This window comes from Crocuta crocuta, unplaced genomic scaffold (genome assembly GCF_008692635.1).
Source record: "Crocuta crocuta isolate KB4526 unplaced genomic scaffold, BGI_CrCroc_1.0 scaffold274, whole genome shotgun sequence".
NCBI classification, from domain to species: domain Eukaryota; kingdom Metazoa; phylum Chordata; class Mammalia; order Carnivora; family Hyaenidae; genus Crocuta; species Crocuta crocuta.
Window position 1 is genome coordinate 2,779,367 of NW_027530222.1, and position 20,139 is coordinate 2,799,505.

At 38.2% G+C, this 20,139-nt stretch overlaps 1 protein-coding gene across 2 annotated transcripts in view; it reads left to right on the top strand.

Annotated features, from left to right (window-relative positions):
- GPSM2 (G protein signaling modulator 2) overlaps positions 1 to 20,139 on the top strand; it is a 52,321-nt gene that overhangs the window by 30,437 nt on the left and 1,745 nt on the right. For both annotated transcript variants that reach the window (XM_077765566.1, XM_077765565.1), the window contains exons 11-14: positions 4,395 to 4,465; positions 7,206 to 7,382; positions 10,319 to 10,478; positions 11,125 to 11,342. In XM_077765566.1, the coding sequence (XP_077621692.1) occupies positions 4,395 to 4,465; positions 7,206 to 7,382; positions 10,319 to 10,478; positions 11,125 to 11,342 (626 nt within the window). The remainder of the gene's footprint in view (positions 1 to 4,394; positions 4,466 to 7,205; positions 7,383 to 10,318; positions 10,479 to 11,124; positions 11,343 to 20,139) is intronic.

Below are 20,139 nucleotides of genomic sequence, written 5' to 3' on the forward strand. Positions count from 1 at the left end.
AATTTAGGACTGAATTACATGTTGTGAGATAGGACTTACATGGTATCTTAGAGCAAAACTTATAATTAAAAAGGAAAACTGAAAAGTGAATTTTAAGTATCCAGCTTTTAAAAAGTAAAAACAAAAAAACCCTCAAAAGATAGTAGAAGGCAAAAAAAATAATAGAAGTTAATGAACTTAAAACAGATATTCAATAGAATTTTGAAAACCACAAATTTGATTCTTTAAAAAGAATCTACAGCAAGGGTTTTTTTTTTTTTTTTAAGTAAAANGAGATTAAAAAGATGAGATTATCCTGAAGAAATTTATGATGAAATATTTTAAAACCTAGGAGATATGGACAATTTCTAGAAAAACATATTCCTACAATTGAATCTAAAAAAAAATCTAATGGTAGGATTCAGTGTGAATGACGTCTCTAATGCCTAAAACCGAAAAGAAATTTGATCAATAATGTAAAGTCTTCCTACTAAGAAAAAACTCAAGACAAGATGATTTTACAAATGAGACATACCAAACATTCAAGAAAATTGACTCTAACTTTCACCAAATTTTATAGCTAACTGGAAAAGTAGGAACATTTTATCTGTCCTTTTGAGAACAGTGTAACCTGGATATTCAAACTAGACAAGAATATGAGAAGGGTAAATTACAAGTCAGTCTTTATTCCTAAATATAGATGCAGAAATTGTAAACAAAATTTTAGCAAACCAAATGCAGCAATGAATTTAAGTAAACAGGAAATCACATGGGTTGAACATTAGAAAATCAACTAGTGTAATTCACGAATGAACATCGTAAAGAAGAAAATAGCCTGGATATCGAAGTATATCTAATTCTATTAAATATAAATGTTCCATTTAAAGAACAGGAGTATCAGATTGGAAAAAGAGTAAAATCCAACTAAATGCAAGAGAAATGCCTAAAGTGTAAGGATATAGTAAGCCTGAAAATAAAAGGATAGAAAAAGATATACCATGGAAAAACAAATCAAAAGAAAGCTGGTATAGCTATATTAATATTTGTACTTTAAGACATAAGATCTTGTTAGAAATAAAGAAGGGCCACTTCATAATGATTGACAATTCAGCTCACCTGGAAGATAAAAGCCTTAAATTTAGGTGTGCCTAGTAAGCCTAAAAACAAAGCAATGAAAATTAAACCACAAATAAACACAGATACCAAACTAAAAGGGGAAATGAGAAAATCCAGAATCATAATGGGAAATTTTAGCATATTTCTCTCAGTAATTGCTCATATCAGAAACCTAAATATTATAAAGGCTGTAAGTTCTTTCCAAAATGATATAAATTGAGTGCACTGCCAAGCGAATAACAATAGTTCTTTTATGGAACTTGACAAGGTCATTCATGATCATTCATGAATGTATATGAAAGAAGAAAGGTCTGAGAACTCAAAGCCAGAATATTCCTGATAAAAAACAAGAAATGATGTGCTTTCTCTACAGACATAAAGATGATAAAGCCACAGTAATTAAGACTGAGCTTTTGGTATAGAGACAGATAAACACCAGTGGAATGGAATATAGAGCCTATATACTTTATTCCTTACATATATGGAAACTAATATTCACATAAATATATTGATGGACTATGGATTTAAATATGAAAAATGGATTTAAAGCAATAATGATGATGATGGCTGGCTGAATGCTTACTAATGAATGCTTACACTTGCTGAATGCTTACTAATTACCAGGCAGTGTACTGACCCCTTTTATAGGTAATGATGCATTTACCGTCACACAGTGCTATGAGTAGTAGGAAGTATTGTTATTTACAGATGAGAAAACTGAGTCCCAGAGTGGGAGCTGTCCAAGGTTTTATCACAAGTCAGTGACTGGTCTGGCTTCAGAGTCTTGCATGCTGAATCAGTCTGCTGTAAGACCTCTGAAAATAAAGGAGTACATCTTCATGATGTGAGAGAGGAAGGCCTTCTTAAGACAAAAAACCATTAAGGAAAAGCTTGACATTGAAATTAAGAACTTCATTTCATTTAAAGAGATCATGAAGAGATAAAACACAAATTGATTTGTATTTCCCTGATGAGGAGGGATGCTGAGCATCGTTTCATGTGTCTGTTGGCCATCTGGNTAAAATGAAAAAACAAAAACAAAAACAAAACAAATTGAGAGAAAATTGCCACACATACAGTTAAAAAAGAATTTGTATCCTCAGTGTAAAGAATGCCTATAGGGGCGCCTGCCTGGATGGCTCAGTTGGTTAGGCATCCAACTCTTGATATTTGCTCAGGTCATGATCTCGTGGTTCATGGGATGGAGCCCTGCATTAGGCTCTGCACTGACAGTGAGAGACAGGTCTCTCTCTCTCTCTCAATAATAAATAAATTTAAAAAAAAAAAAGAATGCTTGTAAATTAAAAATAAGACAGATAACTAAACAATGGGCAAAATGATGAACAGAACACAAATAGCCCATGAATAAATGAAAAGATATTTAACTCATTTAATCAGGGAAAACCACAGTGAGGTAATACTGAAAATCTATGAAGTGGATGCACATTAAAAGTTCTGATAATACCAGTATTGAAATGTAGGTAATGGAAGTGATAGAAATGTGTTTACTCCCAAGAACAATCTGGCAGCATTCTGGTAAAGTTGAGGATACTAAGCATATGATCTGGCATTTCCATTGCCAGTTACATACCACTGATACCCAAACTGGAAGAAACACTCACTCGTGTCACTAAGAGACATTTTTAAGAATTTCTGTAGTAGTGCTGCTTATGATAACAAAAAATAAGAAGCACCCTAAATCTCTATCCCCAGTAGAATGGCTAAAGAATTTCTTACTCCTAACATGGCAATCAGAATTGAACTACACGTAGCAACTTGGCTGAATCTCACAGACGTAAAGTTGCTGAAAGGAAGCAAGTTAGATGATATATACAGTATGAGAGCATTTATTATATAATAAGCTAAATTGCTTGGAGATCTATAGTATATATGTAATGAAAATATGAAAAATTATAGGGAGGAGGAGGAGACATGTTTTCGGAGTCACAGAGTAGTTAATATGTTAGTGGTTTATTTCTTAAGCTGGGTATTAGGTATCATATATCCCATATGCCTTTAAAATACTGCTTAATCTTTATTGAATGGATATGAAAATATGAAAATGGATATGGAAATATACTTCTCTATATTTAATGATAATTGAAAAAAAGTTGTAAGGACCATTTTATTTAACATGTCCTGATCAGCAGTAAATCTGTCATCTAATGTGATCTTAAAATGGATATGAGTAACTTAGAAAAGAGTAACAATATAGAACTAGAGGTGTTATTTCTATTCTTACCTTGGAATTGAAGGCCTAAAGCCCTTTCCTTCAGTTTTTACTTGTTTTTTTAAAGATATTTCTTTATTTTTGAGAGAGCATGATCCAGGGAGGGCCAGAAAGGGGGTGAGGGGTACAGAGGATCTGGAGGGGGCTCTGTGCTGACAGCAGAGAGCCCCATGCAGAGCTCGAACCCATGAACATGAGATCATTACTTGAGCCAAAGTCAGACATTTAACTGACTGAGCCACCCAGGTGCCCCGGTTTTTACTTACTTAAATTCCCCTACAGTTAGTTATTTCCCCTACTATAATCATTTTAGTGGTGTTTAAAATTTGTACTTTTTCCAGTTTTATTGAGAAATATTTGACATGCATATTGTAAATTTAAGGTGTACAGTATGATTTACATACATAGTGAAATGATCACCACAGTAGATTCTGTTAACATCCAGCTTCTCCTACAGAAGCTAAAGGGAAAAATTTTCTTCTTATGAGGAACACTCTTAGGATAAACCCTCCTAGCAATTTTCCCAAGTGTCATACAGCAGTGTTGACTGGAGTCATCATGTAATACATTCTATCCCGAGTACTTACTCACCTTACAACCGGAGGTTTGTACCTTTTGACCACCTTCTTCCTTTTCTCCTCCCGTAACCCTCTGCCTCTGGTAATTACAAGTTTGATCTTTTTCCTAGTTCAGGTTGTTTTTTTTTTCCTTTTTAGATTCCACTATAAGATCATACAGGATTTGTCTCCTCATTTTTTTTTTAAGAGTTTCTGTGGATAGTATAAAACCAGTTATTATAAAATGCCTTTTCTAAATTAAGGGGTAATGTCAGTAACCAAAGTTAGTTTCCAACCAAAATGTAACTCTACATCAAAGCATTTTAGAGGGAGTGTATATTCTATTTTTATGTAGTTGGTATGGAAAATTATTATTCTTAAAATAATACGTTTGTATATTTCCTCCTTCCATATAGTGTTGTGTAACAGACTTTAAAATTGAATAACCTAGTCATGCTGAATTTGTAGTCTTAAGGACTTCCCCNTTTTTTTTTTTTTTTTTTTTTACAAAGGTGCACGCCCCAAGTTTGGACGCCGACACAGTATGGAAAACATGGAACTTATGAAGTTAACGCCAGAAAAGGTTGGCAGCCTTTAGGTTCTTAAATTTCTTGAACTGTTATAATCAGATATTTAAGTAACTTTTAACTTTAAATGGATAGTTTAAATAAATCTTGTTTTGTGTGGGTATCACTTTAAAATTTTTCTTTAAAAAGAATTTTTAAAAGTATAATCTAAAAAGAAAGCGTATAATATGCTGCCATCTGTTTAAGAAAAGTATTGTGCATATATCCTTTGCAGATGCATAAAACATTTCAGGAAGAATCTCTAAGAAACTTGCTAATAACAACTGCTTCTGGGAAAAGGATTGGGTGTCTGAGTTAGAAGAGATACTCTGTATATATAGTTTTACAGTTTGTTTGAACTATTTCAGTATTTTAATATGTACATTTATTACTTTTTTAAATTACTGTTTTTATCAGTAATCCCACCCCCATGGGTAAGTACAATTAATATTTTGGTATTCATCTTGCACTTTCATATGAATGTTTATTGTCATGTTATAGATATTTTATAATATGTAGTTAATGTTTTATTTCCATGTCATAAAACATTTTTCTGCCCTATTCTGATAATAGGCATATGATTTTTTAATATTGACTTTTTTTGTGGAAAATAGTTTTCATAAGTTCACATCAGATCTTGTTCAGAAATTCTAGTTAACTCCTGAAGGACTTCGTGATTTTCCCCCAGATTATCTAACTACCTCCCTCTTATCTTGTGAGTTCACAAATTGGACTGATCTGTGGTTTGTTTGCTTGTTCATTCATTCATTCATTCGGCTAATCTGCAATTTATTTGTTTAATGTTTATTTTTGAGAGAGAACGGGAGACAGAACACAAGCAAGGGGGGAGGGGGGGTGACGACACAGAATCTGAAGCAGGCTCCAGGCTCTGAGCTGTTAGCACAAAGCCCAGCTCGGGGCTCTAAATCACAAACCGCGAGATCATGACCTGAGCCAAAGTTGGCTGCTTAACCGACTGAGCCACCTAGACACCCCTGCAAATTATTAAAAGAAAAAAACAAACAACTTTTAAGTCAATTTAGGTCTCTTTTCTATTTCTTGTAGGAACATACTAATAAGTAGCAAAATTAATTTGCTGCCTTGTGGCTAGCTCTGTAGTAGTACTAACGGTAGATTTCATTAAGAAGCCGACTAGATTCAACCCTGTAATTTTCCAAGGGTCAATTAATGGCAGTTTTGTCTCTAAAATACGTTTGGAATTAGTTCTGTGTTTCCTTTTCCTCATAATAAAGTTCCAATTCATTATTTCATTATTCTTAAAGCAAAGGAGCATATGTAAAGAAAACAGTAGACTTCAGTGTTAAAGATACTTGTTGGGAAAGAACAAAGTTGTAGGGAACTCTTGAAACCCTGGATGTCTGAAAATGCCTTTTTTGCTGCTCTCACGTTTGATTGGTAATTCTGCTTATTGTGGGATTACCAATTGGAAATCGTTTTCCTTCATAATTTTGAAGACATTGTTCCAGTCTGTATTCTTCAGGGTTTTTGTTGAGAAGTCCAAATAAGTATATAGGAAACATTAAAAATTTTTCACATTTCCACTGGGATTTATGTTCTAATAATTGGGCTTGTTTACTTTTTCTCAAATTAATAGACCCTGTAGTCTACTCCAGTAGTTTCTCCTTACCACCTGTATGAGAAAAGGGACAGAGGGGAAAAAAATAAACTTCATTTGATGCAGATTGGCGTGGTTTACTCACTAGCTATCTCTCACTCAGGTACAGTAGCCTCAGGGCAGGACTTCCCTATTTTGTGTCTCATGTGATATAATTTTATTATCAATTACTACACAGACCTTTGGACTTACAAACACTGAAGACTGAATGTTAAAGCTGCAAACGTCACATAACTACTATACATTCTGTATGTTTTTCTTTTTCACTCAGTAAATTTTTTTTTGTTTTAGTCATTCTTACTATTTTAAGGGTGGGTTTTTGTTTTTTATTTAGTAAGTTTCTTAATTAATTTTTAGTTTACATCCAGGTTAGTTAGCATATAGTGCAACAGTAATTTCAGGAGTAGATTCCTTAATGCCCCTTATGGGATTTCTATGGGATTTTGGCAAACTTTGTTTTCTTACTTTAAAAAAAAAAATTAATGTTTCTTTTTGAAGGAGAGAGGGAGACAGTCTGAGTGAGAAGGGAGAGAGGGAGGGGGAGACAAAATCTGAATCAGGCTCCGGGCTCTGAGCTGTCAGCACAGAGCCTAGAGCTCTGTGTGGGGCTCAAACCCACGAACTACAAGATTATGACCTGAGCTGATGTCGGACGCTTAACTGACTGAGCCACCCAGGTGCCCCTTACTTTTTTAAAAATGTTTGTTTATTTTGAGACGGAAAGAGAGGGCACCAATGGGGAAGGGGCAGAGAGAGGGAGAGATTTCCAAGCAGGTTCCACCTTCTCAACTCAGAGCCCAATGGGGCTCGATCCCACAAACTGTGAGATCATGACCCGAGTGAGAATCAAGAGTCAGACACAACTGACTGAGCCACCCAGGTGTCTGTTTCCCTACTCTTAAGTTCCTAAAAGCCACCATTTTAGTGTTTTGAAAATGAAAAGTTCACAGTATACATTTAGTACAAGCTGTTGAAAATAGTGAGATATACTGGCAAAAAGGGCCAGATCTAGCTGCAACCCACACTAGATGAGTGGCGAGGGCAGGTTAATATTATAGAAAACCAGAGACAGTTTTTGCTTTTTCATGCTCTGCTTTCCGTATCTGTTTATAATTTTGTAGGTACAGAACTGGAACAGTGAAATTCTTGCTAAGCAAAAACCTCTTATTGCCAAACCTTCTGCAAAGCTACTCTTTGTCAACAGATTGAAGGGGAAAAAATGCAAAACTAATTCCTCCACTAAAGTCCTCCAAGATGCCAGTAATTCCATTGATCACCGAATTCCAAATTCTGAGAGGGTATGTATGAAATAAGTTTTTTTTTTTTTTTTTTTAAATGTTTTATTTATTTCTAGGAGAGAGAGCGAGCGAGACAGCGTGAACAGGGGAGGGTCAGAGAGAGAGGGAGTCACAGACTGAAACAGGCTCCAGGCTCTGAGCTGGCAGTCAGCACAGAGCCCGACGCGGGGCTCGAACCCACACACCGCGAGATCATGACCTATGTGAAAGTCGGACACTTAACCGACTAAGCCACCCAGGCGCCCCATGAAATAAGTTTTTGAGTATTGTACTTTGAGTACCTTCATTTTAGCTTTCTTGTATTCATGCTGAATATTTGACAACTTAGACATTTAATACAAAATAGCCTTTTCATTCAAAGAAGTCTTCCATATTTCCCTATCTTTTCTGTCTTCTTCAAAGTTAGAAACTGTAGTTACTCCATTCCTGGATATGTTGCTTCACTGCTTTGGACAGTAATTATTTGTCGCTAATTACAAAAATACTACCTTTTAGGGGCACCTGGGTGGCTCAGTCGGTTGAGCATCCGACTTCAGCTCAGGTCATGATCTCACGGTTTGTGCGTTCGAGCCCCGCGTTGGGCTCTGTGCTGACAGCTAGCTCAGAGCCTGGAGCCTGCTTCAGATTCTCTGTCTCTCTCTCTCTCTCTCTCAGAAATAAATAAAACATTAAAAAAAAAATACTACCTTTTATTTTACTATAGTGTCTCACAGTAGAACTCTCCTTTTGTAGTAGAAATTAGAACAAATTAAATTCACATGTTCAAGGATTTTAAAATACTGATTTAAAATACTATCTGCTAGCATCAACTTCTATTTATATTGAAATTACAAGAATAGTTAAAAACTGTTTTGATGAAAAGTGAACACAGGAATCAGGTTATTAACTTAAAATATTTAGAAAGAAGAAAATACCATACCAGGAGTATCTCTAATCTAGCTACCCTACACTCTGATAAAAGAATCAAAATAAATTACAAAGATGATATTTCCAATTATCAAGTCCAATTTTCAATGAGAGTTTAATTTTTTTTAAACATTTATTCATTTTTGAGCAACAGAGTGCAAGCAGGGGAGGAACAGAGAGGGAGGGAGACACAGAATCTGAAGCAGGCTCCAGGCTCTGAGCTGTCAGCACAGAGCCCGATGCAGGGCTCAAACTCACAGACCATGAGATCATGACCTGAGCTGCAGTCAGACACCCAACCGACTGAGACACCCAGACACCCCTCAGTGAGAGCTTTTGGAAAAACGTTAGTCTTACTTTTTTGACCAATTTCTCTTGGTCCTCTTGTCAGCATTCCATCATATCTGTATCCTGGTAGTGTCCTTGGTCTTGATTTTTATCAGTTTATATGTTGATATATACTAACTTTATATGTTGATATAAAGACTAACAAAAGGAAACTTTATGGGGTGTATAAAAATGGCTCAGGAATATTTCTGTAGATCTAGAGCACATCTCAAAGGCATACCCTTTGTTCAAGATCTGAGGTCTTAACTAAGCCCACTTAGCTCAACTGAAAATGTCCACTTCTGGAGCTTTCCTGTGTTTTGATATTCAGAAGTTTGAATTCGAGCCTTTTTTGCACCTAGAAAAGTCTTGTTAGTGATTAATGCATCTGACTACAGCTTATGTATATATTTAATCCGAAACCCCAGATTGTACGTTAAAAACTGTACTTTCTCAAACCCTCCTGTTTCCTTTATGCTATGTACTTGGTTACTCAAGTTAGGTGTCATTCTAGACTCCTTCTCCACTAACCATATCCAATCAATCCCTACATCCCTCAGATCTGACCCCACTCCCACCTTTTGAAAATAAACCTCTGCTACTATATCTTATTTCTTAGTGCAGTACTGCATCTCTTACCCAGATTTTTGGAATAGGCACCTGAATTGATCTCTTTCCCTACATTCATTAATCTCTGCAACCTTCTGGAGGGGCCAGTTCTGTTTAAAATTGCTACTAGTGCTCCTCTTATTTCACACAGTATTACTTGTAGGTCATACAGAAGCCCTTGTTTCGGCAGCTTGTTCCTTCTTCACCTCCCCTACCCTTCAGTTCTTAATGCCCTGAACACTACAGACCTTGGAATTGCACATGAATCCGTAGGAAACATATCTGCCCTGTTAATGCTTATTCGTTCTTCAGGAGCCAACCCAAAGACCAATTTCCCCCAATTCCCTGAAGAATTAGTTCTGCCTTTTGCTCGAGGCTTAGACGTTACATATGTATGTACCTCTACTATAATATTTACATCATTATGAAGAATGAAACTTTTATTAAACATTGCATCTATTATATTAAGCTTTGAAGCCTTCCAAATAAAGTATGACCAGTTCCCTTTGAAGTTTATATATTTTTCAAGATCTTCAGATCTGTAAATATAATAGAGGACCTTGGAAATCACTGTGCTTTCTTAGTTTTCAGTTCTTAGTTTACTTTTAAATTCTGTTGTAGAATCTTAGAACTGAACATTGAGCCTGGGATCACTAATATTTACATAATTCATTCAGTATGTGGAGCAGTTCCCCAGAGTTGAGGTACATTTCTTTATTCTTTAGCCTTGGAAATACAGAGATTAAAAACTAAAATAACTAGTTTGTTAATTGGATTGAAATAACTTTATTACCAGGGTTGCCATCTTGAATTCTTTATAATGAAAATGCCAATTTTTCTTTAAAGTTTATTTATTTATTGGGGAGGGGCTGGGGACAGAGGATCTGAAGTGGGCTCTGCGCTGACAGCAGACAGCCCCATGTGAAACTCGAACTCACAAACCGCGAGATGATGGACTGAGTCACCCATGCACCCTGAAAATGTCAATTTTTATTTAAATCTTCATCCTTTACCTTTTATATATGTTTCATGATATTGTTCCATTCGTGATCTAATGATAATGCTAGAATATTCAGATTTTCTCAATATTTCAGAAAATCAGTGCAGATGTTATTGGAGATGAAGGGTTCTTTGACCTGCTAAGCCGATTTCAAAGCAATCGGATGGATGATCAGAGGTGCTGCTTACAAGAACAGAGCTGCAGGACTGCTTCAGCCCCGGCTTCTTCCACTCCACCTCGAGTAATGCTAAAAGGTGAGTGATCTGTGCTGCTCTCCCAATTTTGGGAGTTAACTTTGATATTCTTGTGATTTCTGAAAGTTTAGTTCTCATCGGAGCAGGTACAGTAAATCAGCCTGAATCCAGGTGTATCTGAAATGCTGGTATTTCTTCAGTTCGAAACAAGGTTTTGTTTGTTTCCCTAGGTTTGTCTGTATTTTAGTCCAGGGTACTTTCTACTAATGTAGAAAGTCCAGAAGACTTCCTCTGTCGAACAGGACTTAGCAACAGTCTAAGTTAGCTAAGTGGTTCCCATGCAGGGCATAGAATAAAAACAGTCTCACTCATCTTCACATGAGAAATTATGTAAGAGAGACTATTTACCTTCTGAAATCTAGCCCAAGATCTTTTAAAGTTACATTTTGAGCAGGCGTTAGATAAAAGGAAAGATGGTTAAATCTGAAGGAATAACCTCCAAGTGAGTCACCTGAAGTACTCTGGGATCCATTCTTCCTTCCCTATCCATCTGGTCAGGCCCCAGCCTCTCCGTGCCTCTCAGTGAGAGATGAAGCCGGGGGACAGTGGATGTTGGCACTGAACAAGGCATAAAGAACTATATGTATATTAAAAATAGGCTTAAATATTTTCATCATGTTTTGGATTTTTTTTTCCCCTTTCATAGCACCATCTGTTTCCGTGACGTCCCCCAACACAGATGAGTTTTTAGACCTTCTTGCCAGCTCTCAGAGCCGCCGTCTTGATGACCAGAGGGCCAGTTTCAGTAATTTGCCAGGGCTTCGTCTGACGCAAAACAACAATAAGTCCGTACTTGGCCACCTGATGACTAATGACAACAAAGAGCCTGATGAAGACTTCTTTGACATCCTTGTAAAATGTCAAGTACGTATGTATATTTTTGTCGGTCTGTGTGTAGCTCAGATGCTGTTGACAGCTTTGGCAGTATTATTCTAATTTGGGAGGGGCTCATTTTGTATTAGGGACACACTTATTCAGGGATCCTTCATAGACACTATAGATCCCTGTGATAGCTCCTTACTTTGTATTCTTTTGGGTGGTAAGGTGAGGTGTTGCTGATGCTGCCCTCTGGGCTGCAGTGGAGAGGAGACTGAAGGGCATGGGTGGAGGCCTAGAAAAGAGCTCCACTTTCCTAAATGTTAGCATTGGGAGCAACCAGTGATCAGTACGGGGAGAGTTAAGCTGGGGCCCTCTCTAGACAGCTTTAGGCAAAATCTACATATAGAGATAGATTTCATCTTTATTTTCATTTAAATTTAAGTTTTAAATTTAAAATATTTATTTTAATAATTATTTGCCAAAATCGTTAAGGAATACCTCAGATGGCTTAAACGTGACCATGAGGAAAATAATCCTTCTTTTATTTTATTTATTTTTATTTTATTTTTATTTTTATTTATTTCTAGGAGAGAGAGGGAGACACAGACTCTGAAATAGGCTCCAGGCTCTGAGCTGGCAGTCAGCACAGAGCCTGACATGGGGCTCGAACCCACGAACCGCGAGATCATGACCTAAGCGAAAGTCGGACGCTTAACCGACTAAGCCACCCAGGCGCCCCAATCCTTCTTTTAAAGTCTTTTAGTTGTTATTTCTTTTTGAGAGGGAGAATCTCCAGCAGGCTCCGCACTGTCAGCACAGAGCCTAACATGGGGCTCAGATTACCGAAACTCAGATCATGACCTAAGGTGAAATCAAGAGTTAGATGCTTAACCATCTGAGTCACCCTGCCATGTACTTGCTTTTAAAGGATCCTGCATGTTAGTGGGAAAGACAATAAGTAAGTCTGTGCACGTGTAGAGATAGATACTATATGTCAGGTAATGATGCTTGCTATAAAGAAAATTAGAGCAAGGTAAAGAAAGGGATGGGTTAGCCAGGGGTGGTGGCTAGGGGGATGTTCCTGGATTGACAGATGAACAGAGATCTGAATAAGGTAAAATAGCTATGTGAATATTTAGTGAAACAGCATCCTATACAGACACAACATGTCCCTTCTCCAATATAAAAGCTTAGCAGGTTCAAGGAATGGCAAGGTGGCCAGTGTGACTTGCATGGAGTAAGAAAAGAGTGAGGGAGAGTGGTAGGAGATAAGGATGGAGAAGTAACCAGCCTAGATCTTGTGATTTTATTTTATTTATTTCTAGCAGAGAGAGAGAGAGAGACAGCGTGAGCAGGGGAGGGTCAGAGAGAGAGGGAGTCACAGACTGAAACAGGCTCCAGGCTCTGAGCTGGCAGTCAGCACAGAGCCCGACGCGGGGCCCGAACCCACGAACTGCGAGATCATGACCTAAGCAAAAGTCGGACGCTTAACCGACTAAGCCACCCAGGCGCCCCTAGATCTTGTGATTTTATAGGCCATGATGAGGTCTTGTGTTCCAAATGTGATGATATTGGAGGGTCTGAAAGATCATCTTGGATAGTGCTGAAAGTTAGTGGGAGAACCAGCTAGAAAACCACTGTGGTGATTCAGGCAAAAGATATTGGCGACTTTGACTAGTGTGGTGGTAGTAGTGATGAGGAACAGGGGTTTATTTTGAAGTTATGGGTGATTGGCAAGACCCTGTTAATAAATCATGTGGGGGGTATAAGAAGCAAGGAGAGCTCCTACCTTTTTGGCTTTGAATAACTGAGTCAGTGGATGGTGCAGTTTACTGAAATAGAGAAGTTGAGAGGAGAAACAGGTTTGGGAAGAAAAAGCAGGAGTTCTAATTTAGGTATGTAAATTTCAGTTACATAAGTAGGTATTTAAGTGGCAATGTTGAGTGGACAATCGGATATAAAAATCTGGAGCCCCAGAGCACCTCAGTAAGTTAAGGGTCTGACTCTTGACACTGGCTCAGGTCATGAGATCAAGCCCCCTTCACACTCAGTGCAGTCTCTGAGCTCATGCACACTTTCTCTCTCTCAAAAAAACCCGCAAAAACCTAGAGCCCCAGAAGGAAACGACTTTGGGAGTCATCAGCATGTAGCTGGTATTAAAACCCTGTGAAGATACTACCTGAAGAAGAGATCCGGAAATAGGAGACTAAGCCCTGGGCATTCCTAAATCTAATTGAACAGAGGAAGATGAGCCAGCAAAGCAGCAGTCAGCCTGGGGGGTGGTGGCAGCAAATTAAAGGAAGTGTTTTAAAGAATGTTCATCTGTGCCAGACACTGCTAAGAAGCCAAGTGAGATGATGGCTGATGTACAGATTTGCCAATGTGGATATTATTAGTCATTTTGAAAGATACTGTTTTAGTGACATGATGGGAACAAAGGATTGAGGGGGTTGAGAAAAAGGAGAGATAGTAAATATAAAACTTTCAAGGGATTTTCAAAGAGTTGGAGATAAAGGATAGAGGTTAGTTGTTTTGTAAATGATCAAGTAGAGGGAGGAACCAGTGATGCAGCAGAGTATATGTCTGCAAATTTGGAGGTAGGTGCAGGTAGGAATTCTCTGGTTATGGAAGTAGGGCCGTTAACTGAGATGGGGGTTGCAGCATTGTAATTTTGAAGAGAAAGAATAGAATATAGTTATTTTGAGAAGCAAAGTATTTTGACCAGCAGAAAGTATTGGGATTGTTGAGCTCTGAGGACTCCTTTGAAGTCCACAGTCACTGTATTTTCTCAAGGCATAACCAGCTACTTAAGGATCCAAAGATTTAACCAAAGTCAGTAATTTGAGAGAATAGGATGGAGGGGGAGAGAAGCACATGCCAGGAAATGATTTTACTAATGGACTTTGGAAACTAGGCTGCATCTAAGAAGGGGGTAGGGAAATGAAAGGTATGGAAGTGACAACTGTCAGTGATCCTGGTGGCTTTAAGAAATCGTGAAGACCTGGGGTACCTGGGTGGCTCGGTCAGTTAAGCGTCCGACTTCAGCTCAGGTCATGATCTCATGGTTCGTGAGTTCGAGCCCTGCAGGCCCTATGCTACTAGCTCAGAGCCTGTAGCCTGTTTCAGATTCTGTGCCCCTCTCTGTCTCTAAAAAAAAAAAAAAAAACAACAAACCATCAACATAGAGAAAGCAAAAATTGACAGAACTGGGGGGAGAAATGGGCACTTCTACAAAAATAGTTGGGAGATTTCAAGACTCCACCTCACAACCCCAATGATAGGTAGGACAACCAGACAGATGATAAATTTGAACAACACAATAAACCAGCTAGTTCTTAGAGAATACCATTCTTCTCCAGTACATATGGGACATTCTCCAGGATAGACCATATGTTAGGCCACAAATTCTCAAGTTTCATTTTTGAGAGAGACATAGAGTGGGAGAGGGGTGGAAAGAGGGAGACACAGAATCTGAAGCAGGCTCCAGGCTCTGAGCTGTCCGCACAGAGCCCAACACAGGGCCCAAACTCACGAACTGTAAGACCATGGCAAAAGTCATATGCTTAACCAACTGAGCCACCCAGGTGCTGCAAGTCTCAACAATTTTAAAAGATTAGATATCATACAAAGTATTTTCTCCACAACCGGATGGAGTTAGAAGCAATAACAAGGAGAGGCACCTGGGTGGCCCAGTTGGTTGGGCATCTGACTCTCGGTTTCAGATCAGGTCATGATCTCATGGTTTCTTGGGTTCAAGCCTTGCTTCGGGCTCCGCACTGAAGGTGAGGAGCCTGCTTGGGATTCTCTCTCTCCTTCCCCTGGCTCACAATGTCTCCATCTCTCTCAAAATAAATGAATAAAACTTAAGGAAAGGAAAAATGGAGAATTCACAAATGGGTGGAAATTAACCATAAGCAAGCACAGGGAAATTAGAAAATAACCTGAGACAGATGAAAATGAAAACAGTATCCTAAAACCTTGGGATGCAGGGAAGGAAGGCAGTATTTGGGGAAATTTACAGCTGTAAATGCTTATGTTAAAAAAGGAAGAATATCTCCAATCAGCAACCTAATTTTTTATAGCTTAAGGGCTTAGAAAAAGAACAAATTAAACCTAAAACTAGCAGAAAGAAGTAAATGAAGAACAGAAAAATAGAAAAAAAAAAAAAAAAGAACTCCAAAAGCTGGTTAGTTGAAAGGTTTAACACAATTGACAAAGGCTCCAATTACAAAAATAAGAAACAAAAGTAGGGACATCACTTCTAATTCTATAGAAATAAGAATTTTTGGAGAATGTTCTGAATGCTTATATGCTAATAAGTTGGATAACCTAGATGAAATGGACACATAACCAGAAACACAAAATCAACCAAGACAGAATCATGAATAGAAAACAGAGCCATAATCCATAAGAACATTTTATCAGTAACCAGAAACCTCCTGACAAACAAAAGCCCTGGTTCTGATGGCTTCACTGGTGAATTCTACCAAACTGAAAAAAAGGGAATACGTTCTATTCCTAATACTTTCTTTTCCTGAGTCATTCTATGAGGTCAGTATCATAGAATGATACAGAATCAGTTTGCCCTGATACCAAAGCCAGACAAGGCACTACAAGAAAAGTATGTGTCCAATATCCTTTTTGAATATAGATGCAAAAATCATGAATAGAATACGAACAAACAGAATCCAGGGGAATGTTAAAAAGATTATACACCATGCCTAGGTCAAATGTGTTCCTGGAATGCAAGGATGGTTCAACATAGGGGAATAATTAGTGTAATACATTTACTACATTAATAGAATGAAAGAGGAAAAAAAAACTGATCATGTAAACTGATGCAGAAAAAGCATTTGACAAAATTCAACACATTTTCATGATAAAAACACTCAGCTAGGAATAGTAAGAAACTACCACAAGACAATAAAAGTCATTTATGAAACACCCACAGCTACTCAGTGGTAAAAGACAAAAGCTTTTCTCTAAGACAGGAACAAGACAAGGATGCTCATTTTTTGCCACGTGCCATTTGTATTCAACATGGTACTAGAAGTTCTAGCAGAGCAGTTAGGCAAGAAAAAACATCCAGATAGGAAAGGAAGAAGTAAAATTATCTCTGTTCAGTAAGGAGTCTTGTGTGTAGAAAATCCTAAAGATTTCATCCAAAAAAACCCACACACAAACAAAAACAAACCCTGTTGGAACTAAGAAACAAATTCAGCAAAATAAATGGTAGAAAATTAATATCCAGAAATCAGTGTGTTTCCATACACTAATGGTGAACAGACCCAAAAGGAAAGAAGAAGACAGCTCTTCTTATAGCAGGAGCAGGAATGAACTTAATCAAGACACTGAAAGACCTGAGCAATGAAAAGTATAAAATGTTTCTGAAAGAAATTACAACTCCTTAAGGAAATGGAAAAAAAATCCCATGTTCATGGATTAGAAGACTTAATATTGTTAAAATGTCAGAGTGTAATCTATGGATTCAATCAATGCATTCCTTATCAAAATGTAAATAAGGTTTTTTACTGAACAGAAAATTCCATCTTGAAATTCCTATAGAATTTCAGGGGAACCCAAATAACTGAAACTGAATCTTGAGGAAGCAGGACAAAGCTGGAGGACTCCCACTTGCTGATTTCAAATTTTACTGCAAAGCTACAGTAATCAAACAGTATGGTATTTGACATGACAGACATATAGACCAATGGAAAAGAGAGCCCAAAAATGAATCCTTGAATATATCATCAAATGACTTTCCACAAGTGTGCCAAAACTATTAAATGGGGAAAGGAGTCTCATCAACAAATGCTGCTGGGAAAACTATCCACATGCAAAAGAATGAAGCTGGGCCCTTACCTAACACCGTATGTAAAAACTGCTTCAGAATGGATCAGAGACCTCAATGTAAGAGCTAAGACTTTAAACATACCGAAGACTTAAGAGGAGGGGCACCTGGGTGGCTCACCCGACCTCAGCTCAGGTCTGGATCTCACAGTTGTGAGTTCCAGCCCCCACATCAGGCTCACTGCTATCACCCTGTCAGCATACAGCCTGCTTCAGATACTCTGTATCCCTCTCTCTGCCCCTCCTCCACTTGCACTCACCCCCATAAAATACTAATTTAAAAAAAACCGTAAGAGGAAAGCTTCAAGATTTTGGATTTGGCAGTTCTTTCTTAGTTATGAGACCTTAGTTATGAGGCACAGGCAACAAAAGAGTAAACAAACTGGACTTGATGAAAGTTTAAAACTTTTGTACATCAAATGACACTATCAACAATGTAAAAAGGCAACCCACAGAAAATACTTCCAAATTACATAATCAATAAAGGATTCAGAATTATAAAGAACTCTTAAAACTTAACCACAAAAAAAAACATTTCAAAAATGGGCAAAAAATCCAAAGACATTTCTCAAAAGAAGATCTACAAACGGCCAGTAAGCACAGGAAGAGATGCTCAACATCACAAATCATTAGAGAAATGCAAATTAAAATCATAATGAGGTATCACCTCACACCCATTGGGAAGCTAACATTAGAAAAAAACGGGCACCTGGGTAACTCGGTCGGTTAAGCGTCCAACTTCAGCTCAGGATATTATCTTGCAATTCTCAAGTTCAAGCCCTGTGTAGGGCTCTGTGCTGACAGCTTGGAGCCTGCTTCAGATTCTGTGTCTCCCTCCCTCTCTCTGCCCCTCCCAGCTTATGCTCTGTCTCTTTAAAAAATAAACATTAAAAACAAATTAAAACATCGGAAAACAGAGTTGGCAAGGATGTGAAGAATTCTATTTAAAAACAGAATTAACATATGATCCATCAGTCTCATTTCTGGGTATATTCCCCAAACGACTGAAAGCACAGATATGAACAGATATTTGTACACCCACCTTCAAGCAGCCAGCATTATTCACAATAGCCAAAGGTAGAAGCAACCAAGTGCCTATTGACACCTGGAAAAATAAAATGTGTACGTGTACACTGGAGTATTTTTCAGCCTTATAAATGAGCGAGATTCTGACACAGGCTACAACGTGGATGAACCCTGAAGACATTATGCTGAGAAGTAGGCATTTATGAAAGGACAAATACAGTTCCACTGACATGGGGCAAAGTGGTCAGATTGGTGGTTGCCAGGGGCTGGAGAGGGAAGGAGTTTCGGTTTTGCAAAATGAAAACGTTTTGGAGACGGATAATGCTGATGACTGCACAGCAGTATGAATGTGCTTAATACTGAGCTGTACATTTGAAATGGTTAAAATGGTAAACATCATATTTTACCACAGTTAAAAAAAAAAAAATCCTGGAGGAGCACTCTGTAGCCTGATCTGGGAAATTGGAGGCGGTGACCAACATGAGATGTTTGAAATCCTGATTTTCACGACTGTGGTGACTAAGATTGACCAGTCTGGCCTATGATGATGGGAGCTAATGGAGAAGGCAAAGGTGAACAGAGACCAGAGTCTGAGGACTGAAATGAAGTACCAAGTGTTGGATCAACTGGAGGACAATGAAATCACTCCAACTTAAAGACAGGAGAAATGCAGAAGCAGGAGCCGGGTGGGTGGGTGAGAGGCTGCTGACAAGGAGGCTGGTGAGGGTCACGGGGCTGTGCAGAGAAATGTTAAGGCCTGTAAGTGTGCGGTGCCCGGCAACACAGTAGACGCTCAGGTGTCAGCGGTCATAGTCCCACTGTGGAGCTACAGTTCCACTACACTGTACTCATTTAAGTGCTTATGTTTTTTATTTGGTAACATTTGTAATGTACTTCTAAAATAAGAATCCTAAGTTAGAACTTCAAGGAAGGAACACAAGATACCAGAGACTCCACCACAAGCATGAATCCCACAAAGGACACAATGACTCTAAACCCACATATTTCAATAATAACACTGAATGCAAATGGGCTGAATGCTCCAATCAAAAGACATAGGGTAGCAGGATGGATAAAAAAACAAAGTTCATCTATCTGCTGTCTACAAGAAACGCATTTTAGACTGGAAGAGACCTTCAGATTAAAAGTAAGGGGATAGAGGGCGCCTGGGTGGCACAGTCAGTTAAGCATACGACTTCGGCTCAGGTCATGATCTCACGGTTCATGGGTTCGGGCCCCGCATCGGGCTCTGTGCTGGCAGCCAGCTCAGAGCCCGGAGCCTGCTTCAGATTCCGTGTCTCCCTCTCTCTCTGCCGCTTCCCTGCTCACGCTGTCTCTCTCTCTCTCTCAGAAATAAATAAAACATTAAAAAAAAAAAAGGGGATAGAGAAATATTTATCATGCTACAGGAAGTCAAAAGAAAGCTGGAGTAGCTATACTTAGACAAACTGGACTTTAAAAACAATAACAAGGGATGAAGTAGAGCATTATATAATAATTACAGGGTCTATCCATCAGGAAGAACTAACAATTAAAAATGTCTACGCACCGAATATGGGAGCACCTAAATATTTAAAACAATCACAAACAGAAACAATCTTATTAGATAAGAATGTGCTAATAGCAGGGGACTTTAATACTCCGCTTACAGCAATGGATAGATCATCCAGACAGAAAATCACTAAAGAAACAATGGACTTGAATGACACATTGGACCAGATGGATCTGGCAGATATATTTAGAACTCTACACCCCCTGAGGCCATGGAATTCACTTTCTTCTTAAGTGTGCATGGCATATTCTCCTAGGTAGATCACATACTGGGACATAAAGCAGCCCTCAATAAGTATAAAAGAACTGAGATCATACCATGCACACTGTCAGATCATAAGGCTTTGAAACTTGAAATCAATCACAGGAAGAAGTCTGGAAAACCTCCAAAAACATGGAGGTTAAAGAACACCCT